At 50.6% G+C, this 16,305-nt stretch overlaps 2 protein-coding genes across 2 annotated transcripts in view; both read right to left on the bottom strand.

The window, feature by feature from the left end:
- Window positions 1-6,364: 6,364 nt before the first annotated feature.
- Window positions 6,365-11,822, bottom strand: Trim65 (tripartite motif containing 65). The gene is made up of 6 exons (XM_028752838.1): window positions 11,283-11,822; window positions 8,764-8,859; window positions 8,265-8,498; window positions 8,006-8,183; window positions 7,828-7,893; window positions 6,365-7,357 (listed from the first exon to the last, which is right to left on the bottom strand). Exons 1-6 carry the CDS (start codon window positions 11,706-11,708, stop codon window positions 6,783-6,785), a joined length of 1,575 nt encoding a protein of 524 aa, XP_028608671.1. The 5' UTR covers window positions 11,709-11,822; the 3' UTR covers window positions 6,365-6,782.
- A 1,654-nt stretch (window positions 11,823-13,476) lies between these two features.
- Window positions 13,477-16,305, bottom strand: part of Mrpl38 (mitochondrial ribosomal protein L38) — a 6,864-nt gene continuing 4,035 nt past the window's right edge. Inside the window, exons 5-9 of the mRNA XM_028752858.1 lie at window positions 15,966-16,038; window positions 15,792-15,837; window positions 14,271-14,429; window positions 13,951-14,087; window positions 13,477-13,789 (exon numbers count right to left, since the gene is read on the bottom strand). Of these exons, the coding sequence (XP_028608691.1) occupies window positions 13,653-13,789; window positions 13,951-14,087; window positions 14,271-14,429; window positions 15,792-15,837; window positions 15,966-16,038 (552 nt within the window). The 3' untranslated portion in view covers window positions 13,477-13,652. The remainder of the gene's footprint in view (window positions 13,790-13,950; window positions 14,088-14,270; window positions 14,430-15,791; window positions 15,838-15,965; window positions 16,039-16,305) is intronic.

Here is a 16,305-nt window from a genome sequence, read left to right as displayed (position 1 = left end):
GAGCCATCTCTACAGCTTCCTCCTCCTCCTCCTCCTCCTCCTCCTCCTCCTCCTCCTCCTCTTCCTCCTCCTCCTTTTCTTCCTCTTCCTCTTCCTTCTCCTCCATTTTGTATATGTGTGTATCTGTGCATGTAAGGGCTAGTGCTTGCAGGCACCTGGGTGTTGGATCCCCCTGGAGCTGGAGTTAAAGATGGCTCTTAGCTATCTGCCTTGGTTCCTGGGAGAAGACTTGATACTGGAGAAGAGCAGGAAGTGCTGTTAAGTGGTGAGTACCTCTCTAGCCTGTATTATTAGTTTTTATCTATGTGTATGTTTCTGTGTAAGCATATGCTGTGTGTGCTTAAAGAGGCTGGAAGAGGGCCTCTGATCCCCAGGAGCTGGAATTACATGTAGGTGGTTGAGAGCCAGTGGCTGTTGGTGCTTAAAGCCATAATTCTTAGGTGGGGAACAAAAGCCAAAACAGAAGCGCAGTGATGCCTGGGGCTTCCTGAGTGAGGATGGATTGGTGGGACAGGCGAAGTGACAAGTGACGTCTGAGCTGGATGGTCACACACTGCCAGAACTCAGGCAGAGAGGGATGGGGTGGGAAAGGCCTTCTGGACAGAAGGAGTTGTGTGGGAGACAGCCTGGGTGGACCCTGCTTGGCAGGAAAGCAGATAATGACTTCCATACGTTGGTCTCCACAGGAGCTCCTGATCATGACTGTGTCACGTTTGCCAAGCCCCAGGCGTGGCTGGGAGTCTGAGCCACACACGGCACCACCCCTTCTGTGGTTTGGTGGCCAGGAGGCTTGGGCTTGCACAGATGGTAGATTTGCCTGGTTCTGAAGAAGAGAAGGTGTATTTAGGATGGTTCTTAAAGAAGTGTCCAAGTGACCCTGGTGGTCTCATACAGTGGCTCACTGTCCCCTTCGCTGCCCCAGGAGGCAAGCCTGGAGATGTGATTTGTCTATATTGGTATTTTTTAATTTTTGAATTTTTCCATGTCTGTGTATGTTTTCCATGTGCGTTTCCGACACAGATTCCAAAGATTGAACTCAGGATCATCAGCCTTTCATGGCAAGAACTTCTTCTACCCATTGAAGTATCTCGTTGGCCCAGGGTAGACATTGCTAAATAAATTTAAAATTCTTAGGGCCTGGAGTTCAGCAGCTAAGAGCACTGGCTACTTTTCTAGAGGACCCCAGATTTTATGCCCTGTGCCCACATGGCAGCTCTCAACCATCTATAACCCCAGCCCCAGAGGATTAGGTGCCCTCTTCTGGCTTCCTTGGGCATTGCACACATATTGTGCATAGACTTACAAGTAGGCAAAACACCCGTACACAAAAAATAAGGGACCAACTCTCTCTCTCTCTCTCTCTCTCTCTCTCTCTCTCTCTCTCTCTCTTTCTCTCTCTTTCTCTCTCTTTCTCTCTCTCTCCTTTTTCTTTCCTCTTCCCCCCTCTTTTCCTTCTTCAAGTTTTAAGTGCTAGGGAGATGGCTCATTGGTTAAAGTATTATAGTACAATCGTGAAGACCAAAGTTCTCACCCACAGAACGTGCCCCCCCAAATTTCCTGAGCTTTGATGTGTCTGTAAATGAGGCTTTTGTAAGTTATCTTTTTGTTTAATGCCATTTTAAAGAATCCTTTCCTTCAGTAGTATTTGTTGTTGGTACCACTAGCTTGTGCTTTTGATGTTCATAGGTAGAAGCAGTATGTATATATATATCACATATAGATCTACATATCACATATGTAGACACATAATCTACATATATATCTACACATGTGATAATATGTAGATTATATATCTATACATCACATATGTAGATTATGAGTCACATGACTCATAATCCATGGTATTAACTAAACTGATAGTCAAGTTGACACAGCCTGGGAAGGAAAGCCTCAATTGAGAATCACCTTGATCAGGTTGGCTGTGGGCATTTCTATGGGGGATTGTCCTTGCCCACTGTGGGAGGCACCATTCCCTGAGCAGGTGGGGAAACAGTAATCAAGATACATTGTGTCATATATATATATATGAAACTTTTATTTTTATTTTATGTTGTTTTGCCTGCACGTATGTCTGTGTGAGAGTGTCAGATCCCCTGGACCAGGAGTTACAGATAGTTGTGTGCTGCCATGTGGGGTGCTGGGAATTCAACCCGGGCCCTCTGAAAGAACACTCAATCTTCTTTACTATCAAAGCATATCTCCAGGCCTCAAGACAGAGTTTCTTTTCTTTTTCTTTTTTTTTAATAGTCTTTTAGTGTGATGTGACCAAGTATATGTGTTGGCAGGAAAGGAATATGAATTTTTTTAATTAATTTATTTTATATAAGTGAGTACACTGTTGCTGTCTTCGGACACACCGGAAGAGGGCATCGGATCCCATTACAGATGGTTGTGAGCCATCATGTGGTTGCTGGGACTTGAACTCAGGATCTCTTGAAGAGCAGTCAGTGCTCGTAACCGCTGAGCCAGCTCTCCAGCCCAAGACAGGGTTTCTTTGTGTAGTACTGGCTGTTCTGGAACTATCTCTGTAGACCAGGCTCACAGAGATCTGCATGCCTCTGCTTCCTGAGTGCTGGGATTAAAGGCGTGTTCCACTACTACCCTTCAAGAAAAGAACCTATTTTCAATGAAAGGAATAATAATAATAATAATAGAATAAAGAAAGCTAAAACATGTGTCTGTGAGGGAGCCAGCAAACAGCATTCCTCCATGGATGTTGCTTTGGGTACCTCTCTGGCTTCCTTCAATGATGGACTGTGACCTGGAAGCCAAATAATACAACCCCTGCCTCCTGGCTACTTTTTACAGAGTGATTGGTCACAGCATCAGAAAAGTACATGGTAACTTTCTTGGGATGAGTATGAGTTTTCACTATATTACAAAATTAATGTTAACATAAGCATATCTACATTAGAATAATATATAATAGCACTGATGGGCCAGTTTTTTCCAAATCCCTACAAACTTTATAAAAGCTCTGAATTTTCAGTTTAGTATGGAAGAAAAAGTGAACGAAAAATTTGTGTGTGTGTGTGTGTGTGTGTGTGTGTGTGTGTGTGTGTGTAGAATGGCAAGGTCTCATGAGTCCTTGAACTTGATGTATAGCCAAGAGTGGCCGTGCTCCTCCTGTCTCTGCCTAAGTACTGGAATCACAGCTGTGTGCCACAGTGACTCGTTTTGTTTCATTTTTAAAAGATTTTTATTTTTTAAAGTTATGTCCATGTGGGACTGGTGACATGGACATGAGTGCAGGTTCCCGCCAAGGCAGGAGGTTGAAGGCTGCCTGCTGTAAGGGCTGGGAACCGAACCTGTGTCTGGGAGCAGTACAATCTGTAAACACTGAACCGTCTCTCCAGCGCCTTCTCTCATTTCTGATGATTAGGATGGGCGTGGTGTTTGAACTTTAAGGCAGGAAATTAACAGCATGACAACGTCCATAGCTGTAGGGAAGCATGATAAATTGTCTGGGCCACTCTGGCCTACGGCTGTTGAGTAATCTTTTGTTGTTATTTTGTTTTTTTTGAGACAGGGTTTCTCTGTGTAGCCCTGGCTGTCCTGGAACTCACTCTGTAGACTGGCAGAAGCTATACTGTAACTTACAGGAGAAGCACATGAGTGTGCCTTGGCAGGAGGTTGAAGGCTGCCTGCTGTAAGGGCTGAGAACCGAACCTGTGTCTGGGAGCAGTACAAGCTGCAGACCCTTCAATGGAGCCCTTCTAGCTTTGGATATGAATATTCTTATGGTAATTCTTAGTTTGCTTTGTCAGCCATCAGAGTTTCCTGGGAACAGAAGCCCCTTGGATGAGTCTTTGATAATTTTTCTAAAGTTTCCACAAGAAAATTAAGCGTCTTTGCAGTATATCAGAGAAACTGGTTCCTCCTGTTGCTCCTGACGGCCGCTGCAGTCATCTTGACTAGGCAAGAGGAACTCACTAAGGTCAAAGTTTCCTGCTTAGTTAACTGTTCTAAGAGACAGAGACAGACAGAGAGAGAGAGAGAGAGAGAGAGAGAGAGAGAGAGAGAGAGAGAGAGAGAGAAACTATATCCCAAGAATGTAGGAGATGGTTTCCCGAAAGATGACATCAAGAACTTATAGAATGTATAAAGGAGAAATAAAGGGTGTAAAAGTTCAGACTTTGCTGGCTGAAAAAATACAGAAGCAGCATACTGTTAAAAGCCAACCACAGTGCTTGCCTGTCTTTCATTTCTGTAACAGCGTGTCTGCTGCCAGCCTGGGCACAGCACGAATAGGCGGTGCCTGGCTAGATAGAATCATTCGGCTTGCGATATAAAATTCATGCTTAGATATGAAGTAAAGGTTAATTAGTGTTTAAAAATGCAGGGTAAAGGTCCATTAAGAAAGGCGTGGGAGGAGGGAAGGAGGAAAAGAAACCAAATGTTAGTGATTCTCGGAAAATGGGTAAAGAGAAATGAGTTAAAACGGCTCATGCTTGAGTGCATTAAAACGTCTGGAGAGATGGCTCAGTGGTTAAGACCACTGATTGCTCTTCCAGAGGTCCTGAGTTCAAATCCCAGCAACCACATGGTGGCTCACAACCATCTGTCATGGGATCTGATGCCCTCTGCTGGTGTGTGAAGACAGCTAGTGTGAAATAAATAAGTCGTATATGTATCGTATGTATATAGTGTATAGGCATATGTAGCTTGAGCCATTCAGAGCCATCTGATTGAGAGATAACCAGTGGTCAGACTCCTCATTTTCACCGACTTACACATCTGTTCTACAGCCCAGAACCCTGCTAGAGTTGGACTCCAGCAGTAGACCCGATTGGCCTGCCTCTGCCTCTGGAGAGCTGGATTAAAGGCATGCACCACCAGCGCCCGGCTGGAGTAGTCTAAACGAGGAATAGCTCCTCTCTGCTTCCCGCTGAGGTTTTGAGAACTTGAAGCTTTCCTTTTTAAACCGTATTTAAATTGTTTAGGTTTGTTTTGTGTGTATGAATATTTTGCCTACATGTATGTCTGGGCACCACATGTGTGGTCAGTGTCCATGGAGTTCATCAGAGTGTCAGATCCTCTGGAACCAGAGCTGCAGGCAGCTGTGAGCCACCATGTAAATGCTGGGAATTGAACCTGGGTCCTCTGGAAGAGCAGCCAGTGCTCTTTACCAGGGAGCCATCTCTCCAGCCCCAGGGGGGATTTATTAAAGAACTTAATGACCATTGAAAATCCTAGGACACTAGAGGACAATGAATGCAGTGCTCAGCTAAGAAGCCCGTGAGCTTGAGGAAGTCTCTCAGGTCTACATTGCATATCTCATGTATATAGAAAGACCTGGTCGTGGTAATGTTCACTTGTAATCCCAGAAAATAGCATGTGCAGGCAAAAGGAATAGTAGTTCACAGCTTCCCTAGGAGATATATTGCACATATAACCCTTTAAAAACTCTTAGAGGTCACTGGTGGGGGTTCATGACTTTAATCCCTGCCACAGAAGGCAGAGGCAGGCAGATCTTTATGAGTTGGCCAGCCTGGTCTACATAGTTCTAAGTCAACCATGGGTACATAGAGATACCATGTCTCAAACAACAAAACTCTGTTATTGTTGGGATAACTCTGCAGGTAGATGTGCTTGTCAAGTGTGAGAGTCTAGGTTCCACCCCAGACCCCACAAGGCAGGAGAGAGGTGACTCCTGCAAGTTGTCCTCTGACCTCCACATGTACGCCACGGCATATATAAGCTGCCCCCCACCGAGTCCCACACTAAATAAACATAAAAGAATCTCTCAGATCTTTTATTGTGAGATGTTTACCCACGAGCATACAAAACAAATCCTTAAGGGATTACAAAAGAAAAGAAAAAGACGTAACAAAAGTGGGCATTCTTGTAACTACCGCCAAGATCAGAACATGGTGCATCTCAAGTAAATAAATTATACCAGGCTGTAGATGTTGTCAGTGAGAGAGGTCGGAACTTTGAATGTTAGTATTCAAAACACTCCAGGCTCTATACCCAGGACAAAAAAAATTTTTTTCTCCTTCCAGAAATGTGAGAAAAACAAACAAACAAACAAAAATAAACAAAAAACAAAAACCCAAAAGAACAACAAAAAACAACAAAACAAACAAACAAATGAAACACATCCAGGACTTTCATCTTCCATGAAGATATTTGTGACTAACGTGTCACATCTGGCACACCTGTACCCATCACCACACTGGCTGTCTACAGACTTTTCGTAGACCCCACTTGGTGGAACTGTTTGAGATGGATTAGCCTTATTGGGGAAAGTGTGTCACTTGGGGTGGGCTTTAAGGTTATAAAAGCTTATGCCAGTGTGGCCCCCTCCCGTCCGTGTGTGTGCATGCATCCCCCCCACCCCAACCCCCCACTCGTGATCAGGATGTAAAGCTCTCAGCTACTGCTCCAGCGCCATGCCTGTCTGCTTCCCACCATGATAATCATGGACTAAACTTCTAAAACTGTAAGCAAGCCCTGGGTTAAAGGCTTTCTTCTACGAGAGTTGCCTTAGTCATGGTGTCTCTTCACAGCAATAGAACAGTAACTAAGATAGATGTCCAGGCAGTGTCAGGACTTGGTTCTTGCTTAGAGCTGGGGCTTCCTATTTAATTTCTTTCTGGTCCCTGGCCCCTTCAAAGAGAGTAAAAAGTAAAGTTTGATTTAGGGGCTCCTCTCCCTATCCTCTGAGTCAACAGAGAGGCCTACAGCTGTTCCTTCTAGAAGATTGGCCTTTGGTCTCCAGGTCAGAGGCTGAGCCACTTCTGGGCACACAGGCACGGTGGTGCCTGTCTGTGCCTTCCTCAGCTGGGTGCTGTGGCCTCCTCCTGGGGCCTTGGAGGGAGCTTGGCCTCAGGCTGATGGCAAAGAGTAAGGGTCCTCCCCTCAAGGAGCCAGAAGACAGGGAAGAGAGGCTGGCTGAAAACAGCGTAGAAAGTGTGCAGCTGTTGTGTGTGTGGTTCCAGACTGTAGAAGGTCAGGCGCCCAGAGGTCAAGTTCAAATCTATGCCCAGGAGTCGTCCAGGTACTCCATGCAGACGTCGAGATTTGCCGTTGTGCCAGGCCTGGATACTGTCCTCCTGGATGCAGAGGCCCCAGGAGTAGGGTCCACGACCGATGTTATCCGTATGGGCCCCCAGTTTTTGGCGTGACAGCTTTGGGTAGGTGACGCCCAGAGTGACGGAGTGATCAGAGGCGCGTACCTCCCAGTAGTGTTGTCCAGTCTGAAAACTCTGGGTACACTGCACCTGCCACAGCTCAAAGCTGCCTGACCTGGCTGGGCCCTGGGCCTGGAAATGGTGTGTCACCTGCTGGTCCTTGTGAGACAAGTGCAAATACTGGTTGGCAGTCTCTGGGTCAAAAGTCAGGTTGCGATAATCTATTGGAGAGAGATGAACAGAGTGGGCAAATCTGTCAGGTTTTCCTAGAGCGTAGGGTTACTGTGGCTCCGTCTACAGACAGTTTTAATGTCTACCGGGCATAGTGGGCCAAATACCAGGCACCATCTTACCAGTGAATCCCTCATGGCTCCCTTGGAGCTGGAATCCTACCCTATGTTACAAGAGGGGAAACTGAGGCTCAGAGAGTTATGCTCACATACTATTAAGAGGAAGAAATGGGATGGACCCCAGAATGTGCCCTTTAACACCATGCTGGCTGTATCTGCCTCAGGGTTGATGTGGACAAGGTTCACATCTCCTCAGGCATGCAGAGGTGGGGACAGACCCAGGGAGGAGAGTGGACAGGGCAGTTAGAGCAGATACCCCCCCCATACATACACAAGCATATGCATGCTCTCATGTGCACACAATTGTCACATGCACACACACAGGCATTGGGTCTCCTTACTTTGCCAGAGCTTCTTCCTCAGTGGACACACTGTGCTGGGGACTGGTGACAGGGGACCCAAAGCCTCTAAAGAACAAAGCAGAGGTAAGGAAGTGGGTGGGGATTATCCCTGACTCCCTGCTCCTACCCAGTAGTGGGGGTGGGGTAGGTCCCAGAGGGCAAGGAGAAGTCAGCTTACCCATGGGGCTGGCATCGGCCGCTTTGACTGCTGCCTTAGGGAGGTTCTTCTCTCCGAGGAGGAGCGCACAGAGAGGGCTAAGCAGCTGGTTCACGTTGTTCAGTAGCTGCTCGTCATCCCACTGTGGAGAGCTCAGTGGACTGAGGGACTCTGTAGGCTCAGGGAGCTGCTGTAACTCCTGAACCCCGGGGACAGAGGCAATGAGTGGTGTGCAAGGTGTGGAAGCAAGGCCCTACCCCGCTGCCCTGAGAGCTGGTACCTGGAAGAAGATATAGTCATCCACCTGCCCCAGGAGATCCTGCACACTGTGGTCATACTGAGACAAGGCTTTTAGGTGGTCAGTCAGTCGCTGTTTCTCATTCACAACTTGGTCCAGCGCCTGTTTCTTGGCTACCTCTATATCACCCAGTGTTGAGGCCTGCTGCTTCTCCAGCACCTGAAGCAGGCTACTGAATCTCCTGGAGACTACTGAGGCCAGGGTGGAGGCTGAACTCTGTGTGGGCACAGGAGGAACCTCAGGGGGAGGCAGTGTTCATATTATAGCAAGGCAAGCCAGGGCCTCAACCACCCACTTGGCTAGAAGGGTGGGCACATGGGAAGTCAGTTAGGACCCTTGCAACCTCTTCCCCACTGGGGCCTGGCTTCCTGGTCGACTACCCACTCCCTGGCACTGGGAGGGATTTGCGAGACAGCTCACATCTGTCGCCTGCAGTCCAGGGAGCAGATGGTGAGGCCGGCCTGAGCACATGGTGAAGTACCTCAATCCGACTGCTTTGCTGCTGCAGCTCTTGAAGCTGGGTCTCTGCCCGGGTGACCTGTTGCCGGGTAACCCGTACCCTAGCTCTCAGCTGGTCCTGTGGCACCCATCCAGAAAGCAAGCAAAAAAAGAAGGTTAGGATTGGTTATAACCTTCAAGCCACCACCCATACAGGTGCTAGGTACTCTCCTCATGCCCCTGATGATAACTGCCTTGTAAAATCCCAGAACTAGGTCAGAGTTTCGGGGAGGCCTGGATAGGGACCTTTCTCTACATGGAGCAGGATACTATATGAGGAATGTGGGGGTCTTGGGTTGAAGATCCCCCCTTCCAGTCTCACTTCTGCGTCTTGCAGGTTGAGTGACCTGGGCAGAGCTCCCAGCTTCTCCGGTCCATAATCTCATCCCTACCCCAGGCAACAAAGGAGAGCGGTAACACTGGCTTACAGAGCCTGGGGCAGAAAGGGAGACTGGCCAGAGTTATCTGATCAGTGATCAGTTCAGCTCCTAAGGGCCCAAATGCAAGACATTAGTATTATTTGGTTGAGATGTTTCCCCTGGAGACCAAAATGTGCTGTTATAGGAACTGGGAACACCATTCTGGTACCCAAAGCTGATGATTGACCTGGCTAAGAGTCTCATTATCTGTTTCTAGTCCTTCCAACACCATTTTGAGTTGGGGCCCCTTATCATCGTTGCTTTGAGACAGGGTCTCATTATGTAGCCCTGGCTGGCCTAGAACTTTCCAGTAGACCAACCTGATCTTGAACTTAAAGAGATCCACCTACTTCTGCCTCTAGAGTTATGGAGTTAAAGGCATGCACCACCACGCCAGCTAACTTATTTAAAAAAAAAAAATTGTGTTTATGTAAGTGTGGGTACATGCATACATGCCAGCATGCACATGTGAAGGTCAGGGGGGTCACCTCAGGTGTCTCAGATGGTGCCCTGTACCGTAAGACAGGGTCTCGTGTCTGCCACTGTGTATGCGAGCCCGTGGCCATCCCGTGCTTCACATCCTCTCCTCTCAAGCACAGTTCTGTCCTCTGGGGCATGAGCCATCTGGCTGAGGTATTCCTCCATGCTGTGGGCTTCTAACCTCCAATGCTGGCCTCCGACACTTGTCACGGGCAGCAGTGCCTCAGCCGTACTCCTTGGGGCTTCAGCAGCTCCAGGGCTCACCCTTCAACCCTCTGAAACACCCTTTCTTTCCTTCTGATTCTGCCACTCACTCTCTGACCTCACCCTGGCCCTGTCACCAGCTCTAAACCGTCCCAAGCATCTATCCTTACCCCCACTTTCTACCTCTCACTGGTTCCACCTTGCCCGTGCTAGTCCTCCACTGGCCACTCAGCCCCCTCCTTCCCCATCCGTCAGGCTTCTCAGTCACACCTCGCCTCCTCATCCATGGGCTATGCTGTCTGTGAAGTACTGTCCTCTCCTCCGTCCTGGTGGTGATGGCCATGGGCACAAGGCACAGGGCACAGGCCACCACCACGGTGCCAATTCCATGTTCATTTTGCCTTTAACTCAACCTCTCAGCAGCATGGAGCAGCTGGAGAACTCTCCCTCCTGTAACTGCCTGTGCCCTGGACGCCATCTCTGTAGCTCTGTCAGGATGGAATCTCATCTCGGGCAGGACCTCCCCTGCCCAACAAATTTCCACTCCTTCTGGGGAACTATAGTGACTTCCGGCTTTCTCCTTACTGGCCACATCTCCCTCAAGCTCTCGGTAGGTGCCTGTCACCCCCCTTTCTGTGTACCCCACTGCATCCACACAGTGCATATCCCAAGTCAGCCGCTCCTTACCCACTGTTAGCCCACCAGTCTCCCACAGAAACCCTCGTCCTCAGCTGTCCCTATGTCTTCCTCTTTCCACTGGGCACCGGGCCCCCATCCCTTCTCATTTCTTTCGCTTTGCAGCTGTGACCTCCTTCCTCTTATCCCTCAGCTCTTACCCCCTCCACACCCCAGCTGGGGCTCAGACTCCTGAAAGCGGAAATCTGATGACATCATCGCCCTGTCTCAAGCTTGCGAAGGCTCCGCACATCCCTAGAGGAATCGTCACCACCACCATGCTACCCACCATGGTCTGGTCCCTGATGAGCTGGAAAATCTGTTTAGAGATCTCAGGAACCTGGCTCCTGCCTATCGTCTCTGCTCCTCGCTCCTCAGCACGTGTCCCTGCATTCTCTTTTTATCTTTTTCTGGCTGGCACTTTCTCACCCCTGAGGAGCCACCTAAAGAGCACCTCCCATTCCTCTTAAGCAGGGCTGGCCCGGCTGTCTCTATCAAATGAAACCTTCACCCTGAAGGACAGAAAGCACGCTTACTGACTGCTGGCCACTTTAGCGAATGGGGCTGCCAGCCCTGGCCTAACATTCCGGCTCTACTTTATTCAGAGGACCGCTTGTGCGGCAGTCATGTGCCCTCTAGGTTCCTACGGGCAGCTGCAGCCTCCTGCTGCAGCCCCTGGCCCTGGTCACAGCGGTCCCCGCCCTCCGAGAGGCCCTTCCTGCACCTCGCGTGCGCGGCGCTCCACGTCCAGCAGTGCCCTCTCGTGGTGGCTGCAGTCGTGCACCGTGCACGCACTGCACACGCAGAGACCCTCCGTGCGACAGAAGAACTCGAGCGGCCTCCCGTGGCGCGGGCAGCGAGCGCTGTGACCCGTGGCGCTGTCCCGGCGCGGGATGGCGGCGGGCTGTGCCTGCAGAACGCTGGGCAGCGCCTGCAGCAAGTTGCTCAGCGCTACGTTGCGGCTCAGCTTGGCGCCCTCGGGGAAGGGCTGGCGACACTCGGGGCATGTCTTCTCGTCGCAGCGGCGCCACGAATCCTGGATGCAGTTCCCGCAGAAGCTGTGCCCGCAGGGCAGCGTCACTGGGTCCCGGTAGCGACCTAGGCAGATGGAGCAAGTCACCTGGTCCTCCTCCAGCAGCTGAGCGGCCATAGCGGAAGGAAGCCCGGTGCGCAGACCTCTTAAAGGGACCGAGGCTACCAGTGTGACTTCTGTGGAAGGGCTGGGGACAGTCCAGGAAGACGCGGCAGTGCGCAGGGCATCCGGGGTGCTGCACTCTGGTTCCCTAGAACGTTCCTTGGCAGGGATCCAAGTCACACTTGCCGGCCTTCTGACGCACTGGGAGCTGGGGTGAGGCTCCCTCCGGTCCACCCGATACCTCTAGGTTCTTTCTCTAGACCCTTATCTCCGGCTCCTGTTCCTCCTGAGGACCTGGCCTTATAGGCTTGGAACCCCACCAGGCCCTGGGCTGTCAGTTGTCCCTGGCATGTTTTCCCAGACATTGAAAACGGGAGCGAGGCATGGAGCCTGGTGATGCTTGGTAAAAGCGCCTCACCAGGTCCGTGGTGTTTTTTGTTTTTTGTTTTTTTGCAGCATCTCTCCTCTCTGGGAAATGTGTAATTTTGGTTCTTTTAAAATAGTGACATGGAAATTTCTGGTTACTAAAACCCATTTAGCCGGGCGGTGGTGGCGCATGCCTTTAATCCCAGCACTTGGGAGGCAGAGGCAGGCGGATGTCTGAGTTCGAGGCCAGCCTGGTCTACAGAGTGAGTTCTAGGACAGCCAGGGCTACACAGAGAAACCCTGTCTTGAAAAACCAAAACCAAAACCAAACAAAACAACAAAACAACAAAACAAAACAAAAAACAATTTAACCTTTTTAAGAGCCCCTTTATCCTTTATTCAATAAGATGTCACTAGGCAGCTCCTAGTGGCCTGTGGACTCTAGCTCCAGCTACCTGAATAAAACACCTCCCTCTTCAAAGGCCCTTGTGCGTCACCAGCCTAGCCTCTGCCTGGTTTCCCAGCTGTTTTCACACCCCATTTCATAAGGTGATGTGATGGTTTGCATATGCTTGGCTCAGGGAGTGGCATTATTAGGTGTGGCCTTGTTACTGTGGGCGTGGGCTTTAAGACCCTCATCCTAGCTGTCTGGAAGTTAGTCTGCTAGCAGCCTCCAGATGAAGATGGAGAACTCTCAGCTCCCCCTGCACCATGCCTGCCTGGACGCCGCTGTGTTCCCACCTTGATGATAATGGACTGAACCTCTGAACCTGTAGCCAGTTAAATGTTGTCCTTATAAGACTGGCCTTGGTCAGCCGGGCACACACCTTTAATCCCAGCACTTGGGAGGCAGGGACAGGCAGATTTCTGAGTTCGAGGCCAGCCTGGTCTACAGAGTGAGTTCCAGGATAGCCAGGAGCCAGGGCTATACAGAGAAGCCCTGTCTCGAAAAACTAAAAAAAAAAAAAAAAAAAGTCTTTGCAGCAGTAAAATCTTAACTAAGACAGGCATCTCCTCTACAGCTGAGCAGAGCAGAAGATGGGGGTCCCAGGGTCCCAGTGGGCAGTATGAACCAGAGATCACATCTTTCTAACAGACTAGGCAGAACTGACTTGTTTCTAGAAGGCCTATCCTTTGGCGCAGTTAAGTCGGCTAGCCTCACAGTGGGGACTCCAGGCCTTGGCTGAAGCTGAAATTATGCTAAGGTCGCAAACAAGCTGTTGCCAGGTCTGACAGGGTTCCCCAAGTCCAGGGGCAGAACTGATTCCTGGGGCTGTCTTTCACAAAGCTTACAGGCTGGGCAAAGGTTCACTTTTCATGTGTATCCCCAGGTACCAGCTGCAGGGCATCCTCTTGTCACCCATGGAGCACCACAGCTTCACTAAAAGGGCTCTGGGTGCATATACATATGTACATATTGGCATCAGGAAAAAGATTTATTCACATAGAATCAAAGCACCTTCACAACAAGCCCCTGGGTCTCCTGGGAGGGGCCAGCAAGGGACTGTCTCAGTTGGCTTCAGATGGCTCGCTCCTGGGGTGTGGCCTTCCAGCTGGGTCAGTTCATCCTCTGAGATGAATGTACTGTGTCTCTCAGTAGATTCCATAGGTGGGCTCATGACTGTCCCTGTATCGGTCCAGATAGCGCAGAGGCTGCTCGTGGGGGAAGCGCTTCTGTTTGGGATGGTAAGGGGGTGGCCGTACAAATTCAAACACAGGTTCCCGCATGTCTGCAAGAAGAGTGAGGGGGCAGGGTGGACTCCTGCTGACCTGGGCCTCCGTGCCTGTGAGGCTGGAGTTCTGCCAGGCACTTCCCACCTTTCAAAGGCCACCTCCTGGCATGGCAGGAGAGGTCTTTGCCCTCAGGCCTGCCTGAGCACCAGGCCCTTACCTAGAAGCTGGTGGAAGGTATGGGTGACAGAGTCGTCCCAGCGGCACTGGAAGAAAGCCAGACCAGCTGGAGTCATGGCTTCCTGGTGTTTCTTGTAGAAATCAAAAGTGTGGAAGGTCCTCTGGGCCAGCTGGTAGCTGAGGAGATGGAGAGCATTTGAGTGGGAGGGAGCACGGTAGGCTGGGAAGCCCCTGGAGTCCACCCAGCCTGCATGCGGGTCTGCTGCCAAGTGCAAGACCTATACCAGGAGGAGGAAGGGGCAAGAGCCACCATCCCGGAGAACTGGCTTGAGGCCCGGGACAAGCAGGGATGTAGCTTACCAGGGTGAGGGACGGGTGTCCTCAGAGAAGTTGATTGGCTTGTCCTGTTTGAAGAGCAAGAAGGCGCAGCGGTGGAAGCCAGAGCCTCGAGCGGGGAAGGGGGGCAGGTAGGGACAAGTCTCCTGTCCTTCAGTCACCCTGTTGCCTGGGATGTTGGTTCTGGTAGGAGGAAAATACCCATTGGTTGCCATGCCAACAAGGTGGCAGGGGAACCCCAGTGTTGTGCCCCAGAGGCAGTCACTCCCAGGGCCACTCCTGTGTTCGATGAACACGAGCCGACCTCCAGGATCTCAGGGACATGCTGCAAACAGATTAGGGGACAGTCGTGGTTCAGAAACCAGAGAAGGGCTGGAGATGGCTCGGTAGCTAAGAGAGCCGACTGCTCTTTCAGGGACTCGGGTTCCATTTCCAGCACCAACATGGAGGCTCACAACCACCTGCAATTCCCAGGGAATCCAAAGGCACAGGCATGCATGTGGTGCACATGGAAAACACTTGTACACATGAAATATGTGTTTTATCGAGACAGGGTTTCTCTGTGTAGCCTTGGCTGTCCTGGAACTTACCCTGAAGACTAGGCTGTCCTCAAACTCATAGAGAATCGTCTGCCCGTCTCTAACTCCCAAGTGCTGAGACTAAAGGCATGTACCACCACTACTTGACTGATATAACAAAATTAAATCTAAAAAAATAAGACTGGGCGTGGGATCTGTTGCAATTTACTGGCATGTGTAAAAATAACAAACCCCTGTGGTGACAAGGTGGAGCAGCTGGCTCACAGCAGGGGAACCAGATGTCTGCCCATCATTTAGATCAGGAAGCCACGCCTTCCTTTGGGCTGCTTTTCTCTTCATGCTGTAGGGCCTGATGCTGCAGTAGCCACTGTACCCTCTTACCTGCCACGACTCCCAGAGAGCCCTGCTTAGCCAGCTTCCCAGTTCTAGATTCAATTCCAGGGGGCCTCATGAAGCTCAGGGTACCCGTGTGACCTCTGCCCCCAGGCCTGTGCTCAGAGCTGAAGCCAACAAGGACTGCTTGGGCAGCAACACCCACAGGGCCAGTGTCTGGAGATGCTTGTGCCACCACAAGCTGCTCCTGGTCTTTTTCTCCACTGACTGTCACAGCAGCCACGCGCGCGCGCGCGTACACACACACACACACACACACACACACACACACACACACACGCTCCCCACCCCTGGGTAGGAAACACATTCGCTACCATCACCAGTTTCATGGGACAGGAACTAACTGAGCAAGCAATGAGGAGGCTCGTGAGGACTGGCCAGGGCCTACTGCACTCTTTTTTTATAGACCACGTCCCATTTTGTAACTTCAAATTCACAGAGTCCTGCTTGCCTATGCCTCTGGGGTGCTGGGATTAAAGGAAGGCATGCAGTATCATCCCTGGCATCTGCCATTTTCTCCTGTATGTCTGTTAAGTACATTCTTGGATCCCAGGGCCTGACATTTCCAGGACCTGCTGGAGTCCCCTAGCTGGCTTCCCATCTAGATACTCACAGCAGCCAGTGAACATACTCGGCGTCTGGTTCCAGCAGGTGTCCATCTGCGCAGAAACACAGAGACAACCTTTCAAAGGAGTCAGAGCATGCCACCCTGGCCAGATCCCCAGATTCTTGGCTCAGGGCAGAGAGAAGTGGGGGGCCGGAGGCCAGGTGACCCCCATACACCTACCCAAGTTGATGAATAGCAGTGTCCACAAGGAATCCTTGTCTGCCTCGTATGTCACCTCCGGGGCCTGGGAAGCCTAGCAGGGAGAGATTGAGGGAGTGTTCGCCCTTGCCGGGGTGCAGTTCCTCTGTAGAGGGCTGGAGTTTTAGGGGCCCTGGAGAAAGGAGTATGCACCCCGACTCAAACCAAGACCCCTGACAGCTCCTCACAAGTGACAGGGAAAGAGATGTCTGTAAAGCCTGCTGAGCTGTTGTCCCGAGAGCTGAACTAAAGGACCACGTGCCATGTCTGTAAAGCCTGCTGAGCTGTTGTCCCGAGAGCTGAACTAAAGGACCACGTGCCA

This window comes from Grammomys surdaster, unplaced genomic scaffold, assembly GCF_004785775.1.
Source record: "Grammomys surdaster isolate TR1022 unplaced genomic scaffold, NIH_TR_1.0 125940, whole genome shotgun sequence".
Taxonomy (NCBI): Eukaryota; Metazoa; Chordata; class Mammalia; order Rodentia; family Muridae; genus Grammomys; species Grammomys surdaster.
The sequence above is the reverse complement of the archived record's forward strand: the minus strand, read 5'-3'. Positions and strand labels throughout refer to the sequence as shown.

Excerpts from the sequence above, each read along its gene's own strand:
- Trim65 (XM_028752838.1), bottom strand. The coding sequence starts at position 11,708 with ATGGCCGCTCAGCTGCTGGAGGAGGACCAGGTGACTTGCTCCATCTGC. Across the intron at positions 8,860-11,282 it reads TGGAGCGCCGCGCACGCGAG|GACCAGCTGAGAGCTAGGGT; the intron begins GTGCAGGAAGGG and ends TGGGTGCCACAG. Across the intron at positions 7,358-7,827 it reads GAGGAAGAAGCTCTGGCAAA|ATTATCGCAACCTGACTTTT; the intron begins GTAAGGAGACCC and ends TCTCTCCAATAG.